Below are 18,206 nucleotides of genomic sequence, written 5' to 3'. Positions count from 1 at the left end.
CACACACACACACACACACACACACACATGCACCTGCTACGGGCAAAATCCTTAGTGATAAAGGAGTATTCCGGACTAACCGTTTCCTTATCGTAATCTGATGTTACAATATCCTATTTTTTTTTTCCACCACAGCTCCGATCGCGAGTGGTGGTGTTTATCGGTAAATCGCTTATTTGTATCGCTAGAAGAAAAAGAAAAAGAAAAAAAAAGTTGTTATATGTTATGTAATGTCTACATACTGTTCACAATGTTTTTTACTTCCTGAAGTCCTGCAAAACGAGATTTCACCCGTGACATCATCCAAAGTCCCATCTGAGCCACCAAAGTCTGCTACGGGACACAAACACTGCGGAGAATATTTAGTCCTTATGAACGACACAAATCTACAAAATGTGTGTTTCCCTTCCATTTGTACAGTACGTTCTTCGGAGCGCCATAAGCTGTGGGTTCTACTGCGTTCTTTCATCGTGGGCAACTGGAGCATCTCGGCTGGTGCACCGAGGGGGATTAGGTGGCGTGTTGAAGGGCACCTTGATAATAGACTCGGATGCCGGGGAGGAGCGGAGGGGGGAATTATTAATTAACTTCCCCCCACTTATGTTTTGGATTCAAAACATTGTGATCTCTCTCTCTCTCTCTTCCCAGCACAGGCCTGCTTGCCTGTCTCTGAACCTCCTTCTCCAGGCCATATAGAGCCTAATGTGGAGGCACCCATGCATGCAAACAATCACCTCGCCTTCATTTCATAAAAGGAAAAATAAATGGTTTTTAATCCTGTTGGAGAAACCTTGGTGCATCAGTTCGATTTCCATTTTAAAATGTGATGGATGGATGGGTGGGTGGGTGGGTGGGTGTTTGGATGGATGGATGGATATATAGACCAGGGGTTCCCAAACCTTTTTGGCTCGGGGCACCCCTATAAATATTTTTTTCATCTGAGGCACCCCTACATTTTTATATTCCTAATTTTCACTCCCAGCACCTTATATTTATAGCATATTTTAGCAATTATGCTGCGAGGAAAGCGAGATAATATCCATTTAGGTTACTGAAAATAACTTTGTACTTCAAGTTTAAAATACTAAATACTAAATATATTTTTAAATGTCCAAATACATTTCAAATATTATCAAATTATCTTGCGGGCACCCCTGGACTGCCGCCGCGGCACCCCAGGATTCCCCGTCACCCACTTTGAAAACCCCTGATATAGACAGACAGACAGAATATTTCTCTTTATTATCATTCGGTTTAACTTGTAGAGGATGATCAAACCAACAACAGACTCAGCTTTCAGACAGTTGAAATGAATGAGTGGAGTGTTTCGCTTACCGCCCAAAGCGCCGCGTCCTTCCACCGTGGACAGCCAGCAGAGTCTGAGGAACACTCAGGACTATTCATAGTTCAAAGCTTGATCAGAACCCGGCGGCAGGGTTTCACTCTTGAATGAAATGAAGCCAATGCGGGAGGTAATGAAAGCGCTGCTGTTCTCATTAGTGGCCTAGCAGCTGGGCCACTTGCAAAAGAAACTTATATTGAAGTCAATGGGAACTTGGCCCAACTTTACGCCTGGTTTTATTGTCTTCAATCGCTAGTTTCAAGTCTTCTTTCACTCTGTGTGTTTGTGTAAACTATGGTCCCATATATTTTTTAAATTGATAATAAAAACAACTGCGGTGTGATTGAATAGCTTTCCTTCACACCAATAGCAAACCATTTCCCACTGAACAGGCTTCAAAACAGGTCTGTAGAGATCACAAATATATATTTTCTACAGCCTATGACCAGAACCAATGCAGCGCAGCTGTCAGCACGTGCTCAACAGAGCACTCGTGTCACCAGGTCACGCTGATTAAGAAGTGAAAATGGCACATTTCTGCTCAATGAGCTGGCAGAGGGGCCGGAGGTGGCCGCGGCGCTGAACTCTTTCCTCAGACCTCGCTCACATGGGCAGTTAATTAACGCTACTCAGCACACTGTTTTCTTTTTCTTTTGCATACAAGGACTATTTATTGGTGCTGCCCATGGGCTTGCACTCTCTGACTACTCCAGTCTGTATCATGCCATTAAAAAGCTCTCATACCTTTTGGTACAGGAGGAACAGGCTAAAATGGGATGTTTAATTACCCCTGTCCGGGGGCGCCCACTGGCCTACTGGTCCAAGCGCATACCACATAGGCATTGCCACATAGGCATTGATGCCTGATGGCGTCGCCGGTCCCGATCCGGTCGACCTTTGCAGCGTGTCACTCCCCGTCTCTCCCCCCATTTCAGTCTACTGTCCTATCCAATAAAGGAATAAAATCCCCAAAACAAATCTTTAATTACCCCTGTCCGGCCAAAATCCTCCTCAGTGTATCGCGGGTTCGAGTCCCAATCCCGACGACCTTTGCTGCGTGTCACTCCCCATCTCTCTCCCCATTTCCTGTCAGTCTACTGTCCTATCAATAAAGCCATAAAAGCCCCCCCCCCCCAAAAAAAAAACACTGTAAGATGAAGAGTAATTAACACTTGCCATTATTTGTGTAATTATTTGGCTACAGAGTGCCGCCATTCATTGTGCTTTGTTTTGAAGAGCCCTGGTAGCCACGATCGTGTCCATGTTGTGGAAATTCACAATGTTGTAAAGGCGATCAGTATGTTTACTTTCACACAGAAATTAAAAAAATTGAACCACAGCCGACCGTCGCGGCCCAGTGTCGCTGCGAAAAAAAGCGGTTCTCTGCGATCGAAGTGTTTTTGGAAGTAGATTCCCAGATAAAGCTGTTTCTTTGCAGCAGCAATTAATAGGAGCCTATGGAGATTACACGCTTCATGATGATGGCGGGCGACCGAGTTGCATCATGGGATATGACGTTTTTTCACTCATTTGTTTACCTGGTAACCATGGTAACCAGGTAACACGTCCCGGGGCATGATAACGGAGCCTTAGCTCATGTGGTGCAAGTAGGCCATGTATGGCCTGCTTGTGCACAAACGCAAGCAAAAAAAAAAAAGAAAAAAAAAGTGCTCTCACCAGTGGTATCACCGCTTCCAAAAAAGAACTGATATAGTCATCAGTATTCAGTATATTCATTCATTCATCATTGCCTGTTAATGATGACGTTGCAAGAGATGCTAGTCCCTGATTGGGCTAGGGTCTTAAACAAGAGGAGACACCGACATACATACATGTACATACAGTACCAGGTACATACAGTACTGTTCATTACTTGCTTGCGCACGTAATTACAACAGAGTAACGTCTGTTGCGCAGTTGAGTTCTACTTCCTTTTCCATTGTGGGGGTCCAGTGGGCTCGTGCTCGCGTCCAGGTCCGTCTTCCTCTGCTCTCGCTGGAGATCTGTGCGTGTCCGTGTCCAGGATAAAGCGGCCTCTCACTCTCCCAACAGCGACCCTTAAGCAGGTGTCTCTTCAGACTCTTTCTCACACTGAAACAATGGAAACACTGTTTACAACAGAAGGGCTTTAGTCCAGTGTGGACGCGCTGGTGCACCAGCAGGTTACTTTTCAAACTGAAACGTCTGCCACATTGTTTGCAAAGGAATGGTTTTTCTCCGGTGTGGACGCGCAAGTGTTTCTTCAGACTATTTATATCCCTGAAACCCTTGTCACACTGTTTACAGACGAAAGGCTTTTCTCCCGTGTGGATACGCCGGTGTATCGTCAGGTGATCCGATTGATTGAAACTCTTGCCACACTCTTGACAATGGAAAGGTTTTTCTCCAGTGTGGATGCGCTGGTGTCTGACTAGATTCGCTAGCTGACTGAAACTCTTGTCACACTCCTGACAGGAGAAAGGTTTTTTCCCAGTATGGATACACTGGTGTGATCTTAGGTTACTCGACTGACTGGAACTCTTGTCACACAGTTCACAGTGAAAGGGTCTTTCTCCAGTGTGGACACGCTCATGGCGTTTCAGCTCACTTAACGTACTGAAACCCTTGCCACACTTTCCGTCTGCTTTACAGATGTGGATGTTCTCTTCTGCGCCTGACATCGGGGTAAGAGCGTAAGTCTGTTGGGGCTTATAGAACTCACTGCCTTTCTTTCTCAGTTTGTCTGTCCTGTCTCTGTCCAAATATGGAGATTGAGCCCACTAATGCTGTCTGCCCTCTCTCTGACTTCTCCCAAAAGTAACTCACTTCTTCTTCTACTTTCACTCAAGACAACTAACTCACCACTCAACTACACTTTGAATTTGGAGTCTAAAGGCATTTTCACATCTTATATATAGGCTGATAGCTTCTGGTCTGACGTCACACACTAACCATGCATGCTTAACAACACAATTTGCGCAGGTGCTGTTGTCATGAATTTGGCACATCATTTTTTAGTGGATCAATCTCCATATTTGGAGAGAGTCCTTATACACGTTGCTATCTCCATGATTCACCGATTTCGTAATGAAACCCATGCACTTACTGTATGTGTTATTGCTGCAAAACGGTGTAGTGCACAAATTGTTAAAATAGCAATAGCAAGCTTGTTTTTTTGTTTTTTTTTGTAACAGGGCATAGAATTGGCACAGGTATATGAATATTGGCAGCTACAAAAAGTCTCCTCAGGGCACAGGTCTCTGTCAGGTCAGATTTAGTTATTGTGGGCCAGCCAATAGATAGATCTTAGCTAATAAGCATGGCATATGACAAATAAACAGATCCGTCTTGATCGCATGACTTTTGAAATACTGTGTACCGATTTGCATGTCATTTGAATTAAATCTGAAGGAGTAATATAAAAAAAGGTTTTACATAAGATGGTCTCCTGGTGGCGCTATAAAAGGCAGGTTTGAACAATGCAGGTTAAAGGTTTTTCCTTGGCCTCTAGGGAGTGTGCAATCTGTGCATACAAGGTTTCACACAGTTCAGGAGACGATCACTTGGGTTAAGATATACTTTATTGACCAGAATGAAGCAGAAAGCAAGCATCACACAACATGGCATATTGAGCACCCTACTATAGAGACAGCATAGAATCTAAGCCTATATCTAAGCGCATAGTATTGGCAGCCTACCTTAGCTCTACTATAAGACAGCATAGAATCTATAGCCTAAGTTAGCATGGTTTGGCATGGGGTTCTGCCTCGGGCCATGGCTCGCTGAACCCACGATCCTCATGTTACCATGAGCATCGAGGGCATAATCTAATTACAGCGAGCCCTGGCCCGATACCCCCCGAGGGGGATCTAAGGCAGAACCTGAAGGTGGCGCTGGGGTGGTGGCGGGGCAGTGCTATGCAACAAGACTGAGTCCCACCATCTGACTTCCCTAAGAACTATGGGTAAGGGGGGGGCAGGACCTAGTGACCCACCCCCCTCCGCGCGCGCGCTCCCTTGGGACCGCCCCCTGAACTCGCTTTGATCCTTACGAATCGTCGCACTATTTCAGGAGACGATCACTTGGGTTAAGATATACTTTATTGACCAGAATGAAGCAGAAAGCAAGCATCACACAACATGGCATATTGAGCACCCTACTATAGAGACAGCATAGAATCTAAGCCTATATCTAAGCGCATAGTATTGGCAGCCTACCTTAGCTCTACTATAAGACAGCATAGAATCTATAGCCTAAGTTAGCATGGTTTGGCATGGGGTTCTGCCTCGGGCCATGGCTCGCTGAACCCACGATCCTCATGTTACCATGAGCATCGAGGGCATAATCTAATTACAGCGAGCCCTGGCCCGATACCCCCCAAAACTACAAACCCCCAAAGCACGCCAAAATCTCAGAATCCCATGCCAGTGCTAGCCAACTGCGAGGAAGGCAGCTCTGCTGTGACTCTAGCGATTAAGTTATCATTACTGCGGGGCAAACTATGAACTGCCTTTCCTGCTAACGCAAAAATAATAATTAAGCATATTAGCATCTGGCAGAGCGAATATTACTAAGGCAAAATACTAAGCAATGATATTGGCAGCTTGCCAAAACGCTATAAGTACTGCTAAAGCAATTTAATAATTAAGAATGTTAGCAGCTGCAGACCGAACCAACGGTGAGGAAGGTGGTACTGCTGACTATAACGATATACTGCAATCTGACTGAAGCCATACTAAAACACCCTAGAGAAAAGCGGGAGCAGCAACATGGACGTATATATATATAGACAGCAGAACCAAAAGCAGCGATGAAGCCTTTAATTCATATAACTACAGCGTCATACAGCTTCACATCCTACCTAACTAACACCCCAGCAACCACCTAGCTTTTGCATGATAGAATTTATAACTCGCAGCGATGCATAAACATGACGAACACACCTGAAATATTAAAGCGTAATATTTATCGTGGCCCGCAACCTATCAGGGGCGCGAGCCCCGAGTAACGCAACAGAAGCAGCAAATAAAACCCTATGGAACAACCCTGCTAATAGTGCCTGCAGCACTATTAACATCAGCAGCAGAAGCGTTAACTGGAACCATTACGCTTCGGTCAGTCCTGTGTTGTGTGTGCTTGATAGCTTGGCGTGCAGGATCTTGAGTTAGCTGAGGGCACCAGAAGTGCTGGTGGTGTGGCTGCTCCGATCCGGAGAGAATGCAGAGTGAAGAGGGGCGGGCCGCAAATCTGGCAGCTCTCTCCGGGGGTCGTGTGACGAGGACGTCGGGCAGACGGCCCGGTGTTCAGCATGGACATGAAAGGACAGAAGGGAGAGTTAGTTCTGCGACTGACACTGGTGTACCTTCCCTGCTTAAACTGCGAGCTGCAATCTTCAGAGGCCATGTGCTAGTCGCATCTTAAGCCTGGCCTTGGTGACCGCATGTGCTTGCCGCAGAAATTACAATCTTAGCTTTAGCTGACCATAACAATGAAACCGCGCCTAAAGACGCTGACTTTTAGGATCACAGAGAAATTTTCGCAGCCCACGGAGCGCTCTGCAGAGTCTGCTGCTGCACATATGAGAATCTCCACGAGATACGTGGAGATTCTTGACCGTCTTGACCTTTAAAGGCAAGCTATGCAAGCCTAGAGAGCGGCTAAAGCCCAACATTCAGTACAAGTAAGACGCTGCCATGTAACTAGGTTGCCTATTATTAGCAAGCTTAGAGAGCGGCTGAACGCTCACAGAATCGAACAAGCGAATGCGTTGCTATTTACCTGCTAGAGTGTGGCTCCTCAGGGCATCTGGCTGAGCCCGAGGGCGCCCGGAGCGCCGCCGCTGAAGCTGCTCCGCGCCCGGGGCACCGCTGCCGAAACTGCTCCGCTCCGCAGGGAATGCGGCGTGTAGAGAGATGGCGCGACGCCTTCACTCTGGCCCTGCTCCCTCAGTCTCGCGGCGAACCAGCATGCGTCATGGAACAGAGGGTCGTTGGGGCAGACATCGGGCGGACAGCCAGGTGTTTCAGCATGGAAATACAGGACGGAAAAGTGAGTTAGTTCTGCTGCAGAGTTTGCTGATGCACACATAAGAAACTCTACAACCCATCTCTTGACTTTTAAAGTCAAACCATACCAAAACGTGGCCCAACCGATATGCGTAAATTCCCCAGCTTAGAGCGACTGCACCCTGACAGAACTTAACAAGCAAATGCGCTGCTATTTACCTGCTAGAGTCTGGCTCCGCCGTGCTTCCAGGGCAGCCGTCGCTGGCGAGAAAACTGGCTCCCGCCGTTGGCGCTAGAACTGGCGTTCCTTTGCGGCGTGACGGCGGTGTCGGTGTGCCGCTCCCCCCGGAAGATGAGCCTGTGCCCTACGTGCCTCCGTCGTGGGCTCGCGGGCCGCCGGGAAGTCAGGAGGCTGGCGGGCCGGCTGTCCCAAGGCAGCAGCGGAAGCAGCTGTGGCCGTCGCAGCGATACCCTCCGTGGTGCCGACCGACTCCCGACTGGACTCCCAGCCGCACACAGCATTAGACGAAGCTAGAAACATAACCTTCATGACATGATTAGTGGAACCTGCAGCTAAAGCTGCCATGATAACCTGCTGTCCTAGCCGTGGGCCTGCAGCCGCGCCGGCCTGAAGCTGGAATAATAGACAGGATGAATAGCAACCAGCAAGTATTAGCTTTAGCATGAGCTGAAGGAAAACAGTACTGGAGCCAAGTGCAGCGGCTACGGAAACACCACTAGAACATACGGTGTGCTATGTGACCCAGTACTATAACCTTAGTTTGCAACAAATATTTGAGTTAAACCCCTTTAACTTCTGAAACACTGGTAGCAGCTTAACATGCAGTAGAAACACCCCGCAGCTGCCGTGCGACGCTGCAAAGACGACCTGCTGTAGCTGTCGCTATGCGTCGGCTTTAGCCCGAAGCTGAAAGATAGACCTGATGTTAGGGTTAGGAAACCTGAAAAATAAACACAATGTTAGGTTAGGAACCTGAAGTTAAAACGTAGACCTGGTGTTAGCTGCGCCCTTATAGCCGCCGCAGCGAGACGCTGTTAAGAAAGTGATTTAGCTGGACCTGTGCCGCTTTAGCCTGGAGCTGCCATACTGGAGCATTAATGACAACATGTTAGCAGAAAACACTCAACACCCTGGTAACAGCTTGACATGCAGTAGAAACAATCACTTGCTGGTTTTTATAGCATTTAGTATAGCAGTACCGCTGACAACTTAGAACTTATCAACTAAAAGCCTACGATGCGAGGAAAAGCTACAGCTGATGGATGCTGAAACTGAAAGAGAATGTTTAGCTGGATGGGAGGGAGGGAGGGTGGTCTATCGAGCATTTAGAGTAGACTACGATTCCCTGCATGCACTAGCGAGTTCAACTGGTGACGTCAGGACAGACAGGCACGACTGTGTTAGCGGAAGCAAAACAAGTTCGCACGTAAACTGTATAGCCTGCGGGTTTTCCTCCTCCCAGGAGCTCACACGGAAAACATCCTTAATAGGCTTCTCAAAGAGAGGCGATTACTGTTTTTAATAGTTCCTCCCGCGAGGGCTTCTACGCCACGGTAAATGGCAGCAGCCCTACTATGGTCCAAGAAGCGACAGGAACCATTTAGTAGCTGCTAAGGTATAGCAACTAGCACCTCATAAGCAGCAGCTGTTAAGACGGCCAGACAGTGCAAAAAGAGGAAAACATACACATAACCCGAGGCGAGGCAGAAGCAATATAGACCCCATACTAACTAGATTAAGCACGCTGCGGGCGAAGCTTGCTACTAGCACGACGCCGAGGCTTGGCATGATAGAGAACTACATTTCCCACACGCAGCGCTTAGTATTTGCTGCCGAACGTCATGCCGTAAATCACCGCTTGACGTGACTCGGCTAGCTCAGGAGCTAGGTGAACTCTGCCGTTTACAGACACCTGCAACCTACAAACTGAATCCTCCTAGCGTGATTCATTACCTGCTACGGGGCTGTGTTTTCACGCGGGCCGCCGCTCTATGCCTTGACATGGCTAGCACATTGATTTACCAGCTAACAGCATCCTTACCGAAATAGCCGGCTAGCAATAGCCACCAGCTAGCTCCTAGCTGACTATACATTAAACCTGTTGTTCCGCGCTAGCCGATACGGCCCGCGGCGCGCCGTTGCAAAGTACTGACATGGTTATCGACAAACCCAACGACTGAAATTACTTTAACTCATGGTAGCCCAGTAAAGGCCCACCAGGGCACGAAATAAGTTAGCATTTAGCCCGTAGCCACAGCCAACTTCTATGATACTGAGTTTACCTTTAGCAACTTTAGCAAGCCTGTAACACCTTTGAAATAGCTTTAGCAACAAACTGAAAGTACAGAAATCAGCTAGGCACCAGCAACGATAGCAAGAAATCTGAACCTTGAAACAGCAGTTTAGAATTCAGCGATTACCAGAATAACAATCTCAAACTTCCCATACAACCTGGCCAAGAACACAGCTTCTTAGTTTGGCAGCTAAGTTTACAGTTTACAGTTTACAGTTTAGGCATCTAGCAGACGCCTCCAATCCAAAGCGACCCACAACAAGCAGATACAACATCGCAATAATAAACAAGATAATAGGTCAGTACATTAACAGCAATATAACAATGTAAATGGATATCTATCTAGAGAAAAACACAATATAATCAAGTTCTAAAGAAACCTAACAAACAAATGTTAACTAGCTTCATGTATGGTCATTGAACATACATGAATTGAGCGATAGAAAAATAGCAGAAACAGACAGAAATACTCAGCCAAGTTAGGCACCCTCTCCAAGCGGTGGGCAGCAGCACAGCTACCTGCAAGCAACAAGTGTGGCACTTGTGTGTGTACTGCAGCATGGTAGCAAGCAGCAGTGCTATGCAACAAGACTGAGTCCCACCATCTGACTTCCCTAAGAACTATGGGTAAGGGGGGGGCAGGACCTAGTGACCCACCCCCCTCCGCGCGCGCGCTCCCTTGGGACCGCCCCCTGAACTCGCTTTGATCCTTACGAATCGTCGCACTATATAGACAGGAAGTTTGGCCTGTTAGCGCCACCATGAGGCTGATTTGAAAATGTCCAGGTGGCATTTCTTCCTTGGCCTAGTGGGCCAAGAAGAATTCACGGAAATCGATTTGAGGCATTTTGTTCAAAACGGTGCACTTGCATTGTTTGGAAGTCAATCTTACCCAATCATGATGGAATATGAATAATCAGCACCAGTGTGAAGTGAGCGGTGCAAACACGACACACATGCATATCTCCTTGTATGGGCCGTTCTGTCCGTGATGTCAGTTACTTTGTGTGTACTAGAGGTTTTTGTGCCCTCCTCTGATTGGCTATGGCATATAGCCAATCGGTATCTGATTGGCTACATGGGCGTAAAGACAGAATCACACCGTTTCACACCGTCTTTCTTGGATGACGTCACCCTGTGTTTCATCAAGGATTTTCCCATCGGATGACGTACTTATGGCCTACTTATGCGCCAGCAGAGCACGCCTTGTAATTCATATCAGGGCGCACTTGTTGATAGCGACATCACCAAGAATGCTGGTCCCTCATTGGCTGTTGATAGTGTTGGTGACGTCACTCTATGTTTTTTCAAGGGTTTTCCCATTGGATGACGTAAGCGCAGACAGACAGACAGACAGACAGACAGACAGACACACACACACACACACACACACACACACACACACACACACACACACACACACACACACACACACACACACACACACACACACACACACACACTTGGACATTGATCTGGCTAATGTATAGAAGATTGTGGAACCCCATGATCCATTGACTGTATGTCTGTCCAGTATATCTCTCTATCTTTACCCTTTGCACAGAAATACATGGGGGGTAGAGAGGGAGAGAGAGCTCTAGCTCAGGACAGATACAGGTAGGAGAGACATGCATCTAATCTACAAGAATGCACATGCTAAACAGTAGGAGTAAACATGGAGTTTACGGTATCTTACAAGATACTGAAAAATACCAAACAGGAGAATTAATGCCTAATATGGCTGGACCTAACAGGACTTGCATAATGTATGAGCTATTAACAGATATACTAGAGGTTTGTTCCCGCTCCACCTGTTTAATAGACATATGGGACATATGGGACATATGCCTGTTGTTTATTCCCATCTGATTGGCTACTTTCTCGTGGCATTATGATAGATGATGCCACATTGACGTATATATTGGTCAATTGGTGTTTTCAGTGATGGCTCAGGGCCTCTGTATGAAGCTTCCCATGTTGCTAGGAGACCAGTCCAAACGGAAATGACGTCATCTGGAAATGTTTCTCTATGTCCGCTCCAATGTTATCAGATTCTGAAGAATTGTCGACGAAACTAGCACCTACATGTAGTATAGGTGCTCATTATGAGTTACATCACATTCTGTGAGGTAGATCTCCCCCCCCCCCCCCCCCCCCCCATGTCATTAGTTAATGTATTACGGGGGTGTTACACGACTTTCTGTGTTGTGGTGGGAGGAAAATGTGTCCATACAATTGGTTTAATGCACCGTGGGGATGTGCCCCCATGGGAGCCTGAAGGTTCCAGGTTCGATTCCCGGCCCCGGCAATGTGTCAAGGTGTCCATGAGCAAGACACAGAACCCCTAACTGCCCCTCCCCCCGCTGAAGCACTCAGCTGTATGAAGCTGAACACTGAATTCCCCCTGTGGGACGAAATAGGCCTGATTATTATTACTACTGTCCATTACTGCTCTGACAGTATGAGGGAGATAACAGCTCAGCCTGCAAATCTATAGCACACAAACACGCACACGCACACACGCACGCATGCACGCTTGCACACACACACACACACACACACACACACACACACACACACACACACACACACACACACACACACACGCGCACCCATACAGACAGTCAGACACGCACACACGCACATGCACACTTGCAGACACATGCATACAGTAGACAAGACACATTCACGTATGCACACACATTCTTACATACATGCACATATCTGCACAGGAATGCACACATTTTACACTGTACAGCTTAGTCCAACACACATGCTCACACACGCGTGCGCTCGCACGCACACACACAAACGTGTTGCACGCTTGCATGCACATGCACATACAGTATGTGCAGGAATGTTATGCAAGCATGAAGCCAATTTGACATTATTTTGCATACTCAGCTACATTTGTTAATGTATTTTTTTCCACTTCTCCTACTCAGCAGTGCTGAACGCTAATTATATACATTAATATGCAAAGCACATCTGGAAACGCCACACGCGCAATTACGCGAGATAATACGATTGTTATTTTTGTCAACAGCAAAATAATGTATCCATTTCTAATTCTTTTTTTTTTTTTTTTTTTTTATCCCACGATTTTTGTAACCCATTTTTTCACCCGGTGCCAATTGCCTAAGCTGTGATCCTCTACTCTCCCTCTGCCAACCTGGGGAGGGCCCCGAACTGAGCTCATGCTTCCTTCAATGCATGAGGAGTGAGCAGGCCGCTTCTTATCACCTGACAGGGGGAGCTTCCCCGGTTGGACGTAGCGCGTGGAAGGAACACGTTATTCCAACCAGTTCCATTCCCCTCCATCAGGCGCCCTGGCTGGCCAGGGGGAGGCTTTATAGAGACCAGGATTACTGCATGTTTTTGTGAGGGTATCTACCCTAGGAGACACGGGGAGAACATGCAAACTCCACACAATCCATTTCTAATTCTGAAAGTAAACAAATGTAAACAAATGTTTCCAACATTTGGTTACATTTGTATACTTTCAGGTCCCTTGCAGCTCCATTTTGTTAGACAGACAGACAGACAAATCTTAATTTGTATGTTGTTTCGGTAAAGTAAAGCCCTGTTTCATCGTACAAGACTGTCACACAAAACTAGTGAAAATGGCAGATCTACAAGCACACAACGCCTCGCACCGCTAGGCATTGTGTGCTTGCTTGTATATCAGCTATTTTCACTATTTTAAATCCATTTTTGAAATGATAAATACAAAACTAACGGTTTTGGACATACATGGTTTCCACCCGACAACAACGATACACTTTCACAGTTAAAAGAACCCTGGGGATGTGAGTGTGTGTGTGTGTGTGTGTGTGTTTCTCTCCACCCTCAGTGTCAGGCTGTGGATCGTCTGTAGAGACGGTACAGATGTGAACCACTGTGCCGGTAGTAGAGATGGTACACATGTGTACCTACCATTGTGCAGTCTCTCCCCCCTTGTCATGCTTTTCAACGGTCCGCCCGAACGCTTCCATTGGACGGCGGCTGCCTACCCCACCTTTCTGTATCCGGGCAGGTTTTGCACGGCCACCTTGTGGCGGAGCGGTGGCACTGCGTCGCATCTCATCCTGAATGAATTTCAAATGAAGTCTTGAGAGAAATTCAAAGAGTTGTGGCTTTCGTTTGCGATCAGTGGTGGGGAAGTAACTAATGTCTACTCAGGAACTGCACTCGAGTACAGCTTTGAGGTTACTGTAGTTACGTTGCAGACAGATTTTATAAGACCTACATTTATAGTGATAAATGACGATACTTATTATAGGTTGATCTATCTACCCAGCAGCAGTTATTTAAATTAGCCTCAACCGCAACATTAAAGTGATTAACACATTAATGCATTACTAATTACAATACAATAAAATGTGTTTGTGTGCGTGCATGCGTGTGTGTGTGTGTGTGTGTGTGTGTGTGTGTGTGTGTGTGTGTGTGTGTGTGTGTGTGTGTGTGTGTGTGTGTGCGTGGGTGTGTGCTCGCGCATGTGTGTGTGTGTGTGTGTGTTTGTATGCATGTGGGATATCATCATGCACATGTACCAGTCCAGTATACGTACCATTACCACTGTATTCTGACTGCCTCGTGACAGTGTGTGTTCCTGTGTGTGTGTGTGTGCGTGTGTGTGTGTGTGTGTGTGTGTGTGTGTGTGTGTGTGTGTGTGTGTGCGCGTGTGTGTGTGTGTGCGTGTGTGCGTGTGTGTGTGTGTGTGTGTGTGCGTGTGTGTGTGTGTGTGCGTGTGTGTGCGTGTGCGTGTGCGTGTGTGTGTGTGTGTGTGTGCATGCGCGTGTGCGTGCACAGGAACCTGAGTTCGGCGGGGGAGGAGGCCAGGAGTCAGCTGAGATGCTGTGAGGGTCTGGTGGACTCCCTGCTCTATGTGCTCAAAGCCTGTGTCAACACCTCAGACTACGACAGCAAGGTACGACACTGACACCTGCTGGCCGCGCTGCGTTGCTGCTGCCACTGCCACTGCCACTGGGACAAGTAGCCTAACTGTTTCCTTAATACTTTAATTACTATTCTTTCAACAAAAAACATTGATAAAATAAATTGCACATTAGGAGCACTCGTGAGATTACATTTTGCTTTAATCCATGAGAACGGCATTTCGTTGTTGTCGGATGGAAACCTTGTCCAAAACTGTTCGTCCCACAACGCCTCGCATCGGGAGGCGTTGTGTGCTTGTAGATCTGCTTGTAGATCTGCTTTTTATTACAGGTGATATCACAGGTGACATCCCCTATGTAAAAGTTAAAGTTCATATATGGGTATTCCCCAGAATCCCTTTTATGCCCATATATGAACTTGAAGATCCCTGATGTCATCGATATATATATCACTGGCCAGATGGCCAAGACATGGCCCATATCTGTGTGGCTGTTTCAGATAGGGATCTCCATGTATGGGCATAAAATATATTGTATGTTGTGATGTCATGGGAACCACTCTAACAGAATCCCTTTTATGCCCATTATATGGAGATCCTGATGTAATCAATATTAAGCCCATATCTAACAGGACTTCATATGGGAATGCCCATATGGAGAAAGACAGCCCATATCTGTGTGGCTGGTTTAGACAGGGATCTCCATGTATGGGCATAAAAGGGATGTACTATATACAGTACATGGATCTCCATATAATAAATCGTCGTTGTCAGGTGGAAACCTCGTATCTCTAAGTTTCAAATGTGTATGTTCTTTCGCAAAGTAAAGCCCTGCTTCATCGTATAAGGCCATCGCACAATAAATGCAAAACCAACTGTTTTGGACATACAAGGTTTTCATCCGACAACGACGATAATACAGTACATGGATCTCCATATGGAGATCCAGTTACCCATGTTATGGGTAACTGGTCCGATATACATCACTGGCCCTGAGGCGTCTTAAGCCTCTAACATATTCCAGGGTGAAGTCAAGAGCTATTCATTTCACCGCGTTGTAGTTTCCTAGCTATCACCTAGGCTTTGTTATGTATTTTTAGGTGATAGCTAGAAAACTACACTGCGGTGAAGTGAATAGCTCTTCACCCTGGACTGATAGAGGCTTTACTAGTGGCTTACTAGTGGCTTCACTACTGGCTCCCGGTTGCGGCCCACACTGAATACAAAACACTGATGCTGACCTTCAAACTAACTTTTATTGTATTTTTATTTCCTTGACTGATTATATTGTTTACTAGATATATATTCATTTGCATTTGTTATATTGCTGTATTGACATATTATCTTGTTTATTATTGTGATGTTTTATCTGCTTATTGTAAGTCGCTTTGGATTAAAAGCGTCCGCTAAATACCTAAACTGTAAACTGTAAACTAGTCCATGCTTCTCTCTGTGTGTGACTCAGATTGTGGAGAACAGCGTTTGCACACTGAGGAACCTGTCGTACCGTCTGGAGGTGGAGATGCCCTCCTCTCGTCTCCTTGGTAACCAGGAGCTGGACGCCTTGCTGGGCTTCTCTTCTCCCGGCAAGGAGCTGGACTACCTGTGCTGGGGAAAGAGGAAAAGAGGCCGCAAGAGGGGAGGCTGGGCCGACGACAAGGTACCCAACAACAAGCTGAATGGTTAGGGAGCCCGCCTGGGGAACCAGAGCCCCTGGTTGTCCAGACTGTGACGTTACAATCCACCGCTCACTTCAAACTGTGGTTTGATTTTTTGATACTTGAGGGGCGCGTGGGGCTCCCCTTCCTATATAAACCCATTTTAAATTCACCATCACTGGAGCAGCGATCTGTAAATCTGTAGATGTGAAATTGTGAAGGGGCCTGTATCTCTATTATCAACGATACATTTTAATAGCGATTCGATACATATCACGATACGTGGTTGACGATACGATACATGGACGATATTGGTTAATTCATGGCGATACGATTCGATTCAATGATTTTAAATCGATATAGTAACTATTTAGCAAAGAAATGGATAGTGCAGGTTTTTAAGGGCAACGTGTATTATTATGGCTATAAATAAGTAAACACAGTGATTATCTGGCAAATACATGGACATTGTATTTGAACACACATGTAAAACCTGCACCTTGACATGAACACAGAGATTACACACATTTATCAATAGACCAGTGTAGCTATATGGAAAGGAAAAGTAATTAAACCCCTCTTTTTAATTTTTTCTTCTTAAAAATGCTAAATATAATGCACAAGTAGGTAGTATCGATACAATCGATTATTTGCACTACCGATTCGATACGATACAAAATCAAACGATACGATTCGATTTTAGCTGTTTTCATTTCGATATACTTCGATTCTTTTTAATTAAAAACGATATTTCGATGCTGTTACTATATCTTTACAACCCTCTATTACATACAATCGGGGGCCCTTGACATGAAAAAGGTTTGAGCACCACTGATATAGCAACACCCTTTTTTTCAGAAAATAGAATCGGCCTCAGGTTTCAATCGTTCTACTCGATGTTACATTGCTGTGGATGATTATCAATCAGCCTGTGTCTCTTTCTGTCCTCTCTGTGTTGCGTTACACGTGGTCCCCCTCTAGTGGGACGGAGTGGGACCCATCCCCGGCTTCTCCCAGAAGCTGCGTGGAGCAGAGCTGCTGTGGCACCCCACCGTGGTCAAACCCTACCTCAGCCTGCTGGCCGAGAGCTCCAACCCCGCCACCCTGGAGGGGGCCGCCGGCTCCCTGCAGAACCTCTCCGCGGGCAACTGGAAGGTAAAACAACTGCCGGAACTTCACTGCTCTTGAGAAGCAGAAGCGGCTTCATTTGTTGCATCACAGTGAGTGAATTTTATTGAGAAAAAGAAAAGGTCTGTGCTCTCCATCGTTTTGTAGAGAAAAAAACACCACAACAAAAAACACCAGAGGATGTGAAAAAGAAAATAATAATAATAATGATGGACGAGCAGTTTGCAAGCTGTGTACAGACATAAAGACACGGACGGATGGACAGACAGACAGACAGACAGACAGACAGGATAGTCAATTCTATGTCTGCCTCTCTTCCTTCCGGCCTTGAGTTATGAATTTAAAATAATTCATAACCTTTTGTGTAGTTTTATATATTTGTCACATGGCACACAAGTGTGTGTGCCGAGGCACACAGTTTGGGCTAGAGAATAGTAACGTTCACACGGTAAAATCCTCAGTGTTTATTCATTCATTTGTAACTCAGAGAGTTGACAAATGTAACCTTACATTATTTTGTATACTTTGTGGTAAAACGCTGTTGTGGTCTGTTCAGATGTAGGTGTAGTAATGCATTGGTTCAAGTGGTTTCCAGGGACGCCCAGGGGTCCTTGTGGGAGTTCCAGGGGGTCCCCAGCTAAATGATAGTTAGGAACCAAATGAACCCTTGTGGTTATGTACCTGAGAGAGTGTACAATTGGAACCAAATGGACCCGTTCCATTTGTACACTCTCAGAGTTAAAGGAACATTATTTTACAATATAAATTGGGGTCTCAGAGATAGAAATACCATTAAATGGGGGTCCGTAGCCTAATGCATGTCAAACTGGGGGTCCTTGAAATAAAAATGGTTGAGAATCACTGCTAGAGCCGCTAAAATAC

The 18,206-nt window shown here is 46.1% G+C and overlaps 1 protein-coding gene across 1 annotated transcript in view; it reads left to right on the top strand.

The window, feature by feature from the left end:
- LOC308279979 (plakophilin-4-like) overlaps nucleotides 1-18,206 on the top strand; it is a gene marked incomplete at its 3' end in the record, with an annotated part of 51,831 nt that overhangs the window by 25,245 nt on the left and 8,380 nt on the right. The window contains exons 9-11 of the mRNA XM_080720217.1: nucleotides 14,454-14,571; nucleotides 16,004-16,198; nucleotides 17,178-17,351. Coding sequence (XP_080576343.1) covers nucleotides 14,454-14,571; nucleotides 16,004-16,198; nucleotides 17,178-17,351 — 487 coding nt within the window. The remainder of the gene's footprint in view (nucleotides 1-14,453; nucleotides 14,572-16,003; nucleotides 16,199-17,177; nucleotides 17,352-18,206) is intronic.

Source organism: Nannobrachium achirus, assembly GCF_963921795.1.
Source record: "Nannobrachium achirus genome assembly, chromosome: 24".
NCBI lineage: Eukaryota > Metazoa > Chordata > Actinopteri > Myctophiformes > Myctophidae > Nannobrachium > Nannobrachium achirus.
Note: the sequence above shows the minus strand (reverse complement) of the source record. Positions and strands in the feature narration are given on the sequence as shown.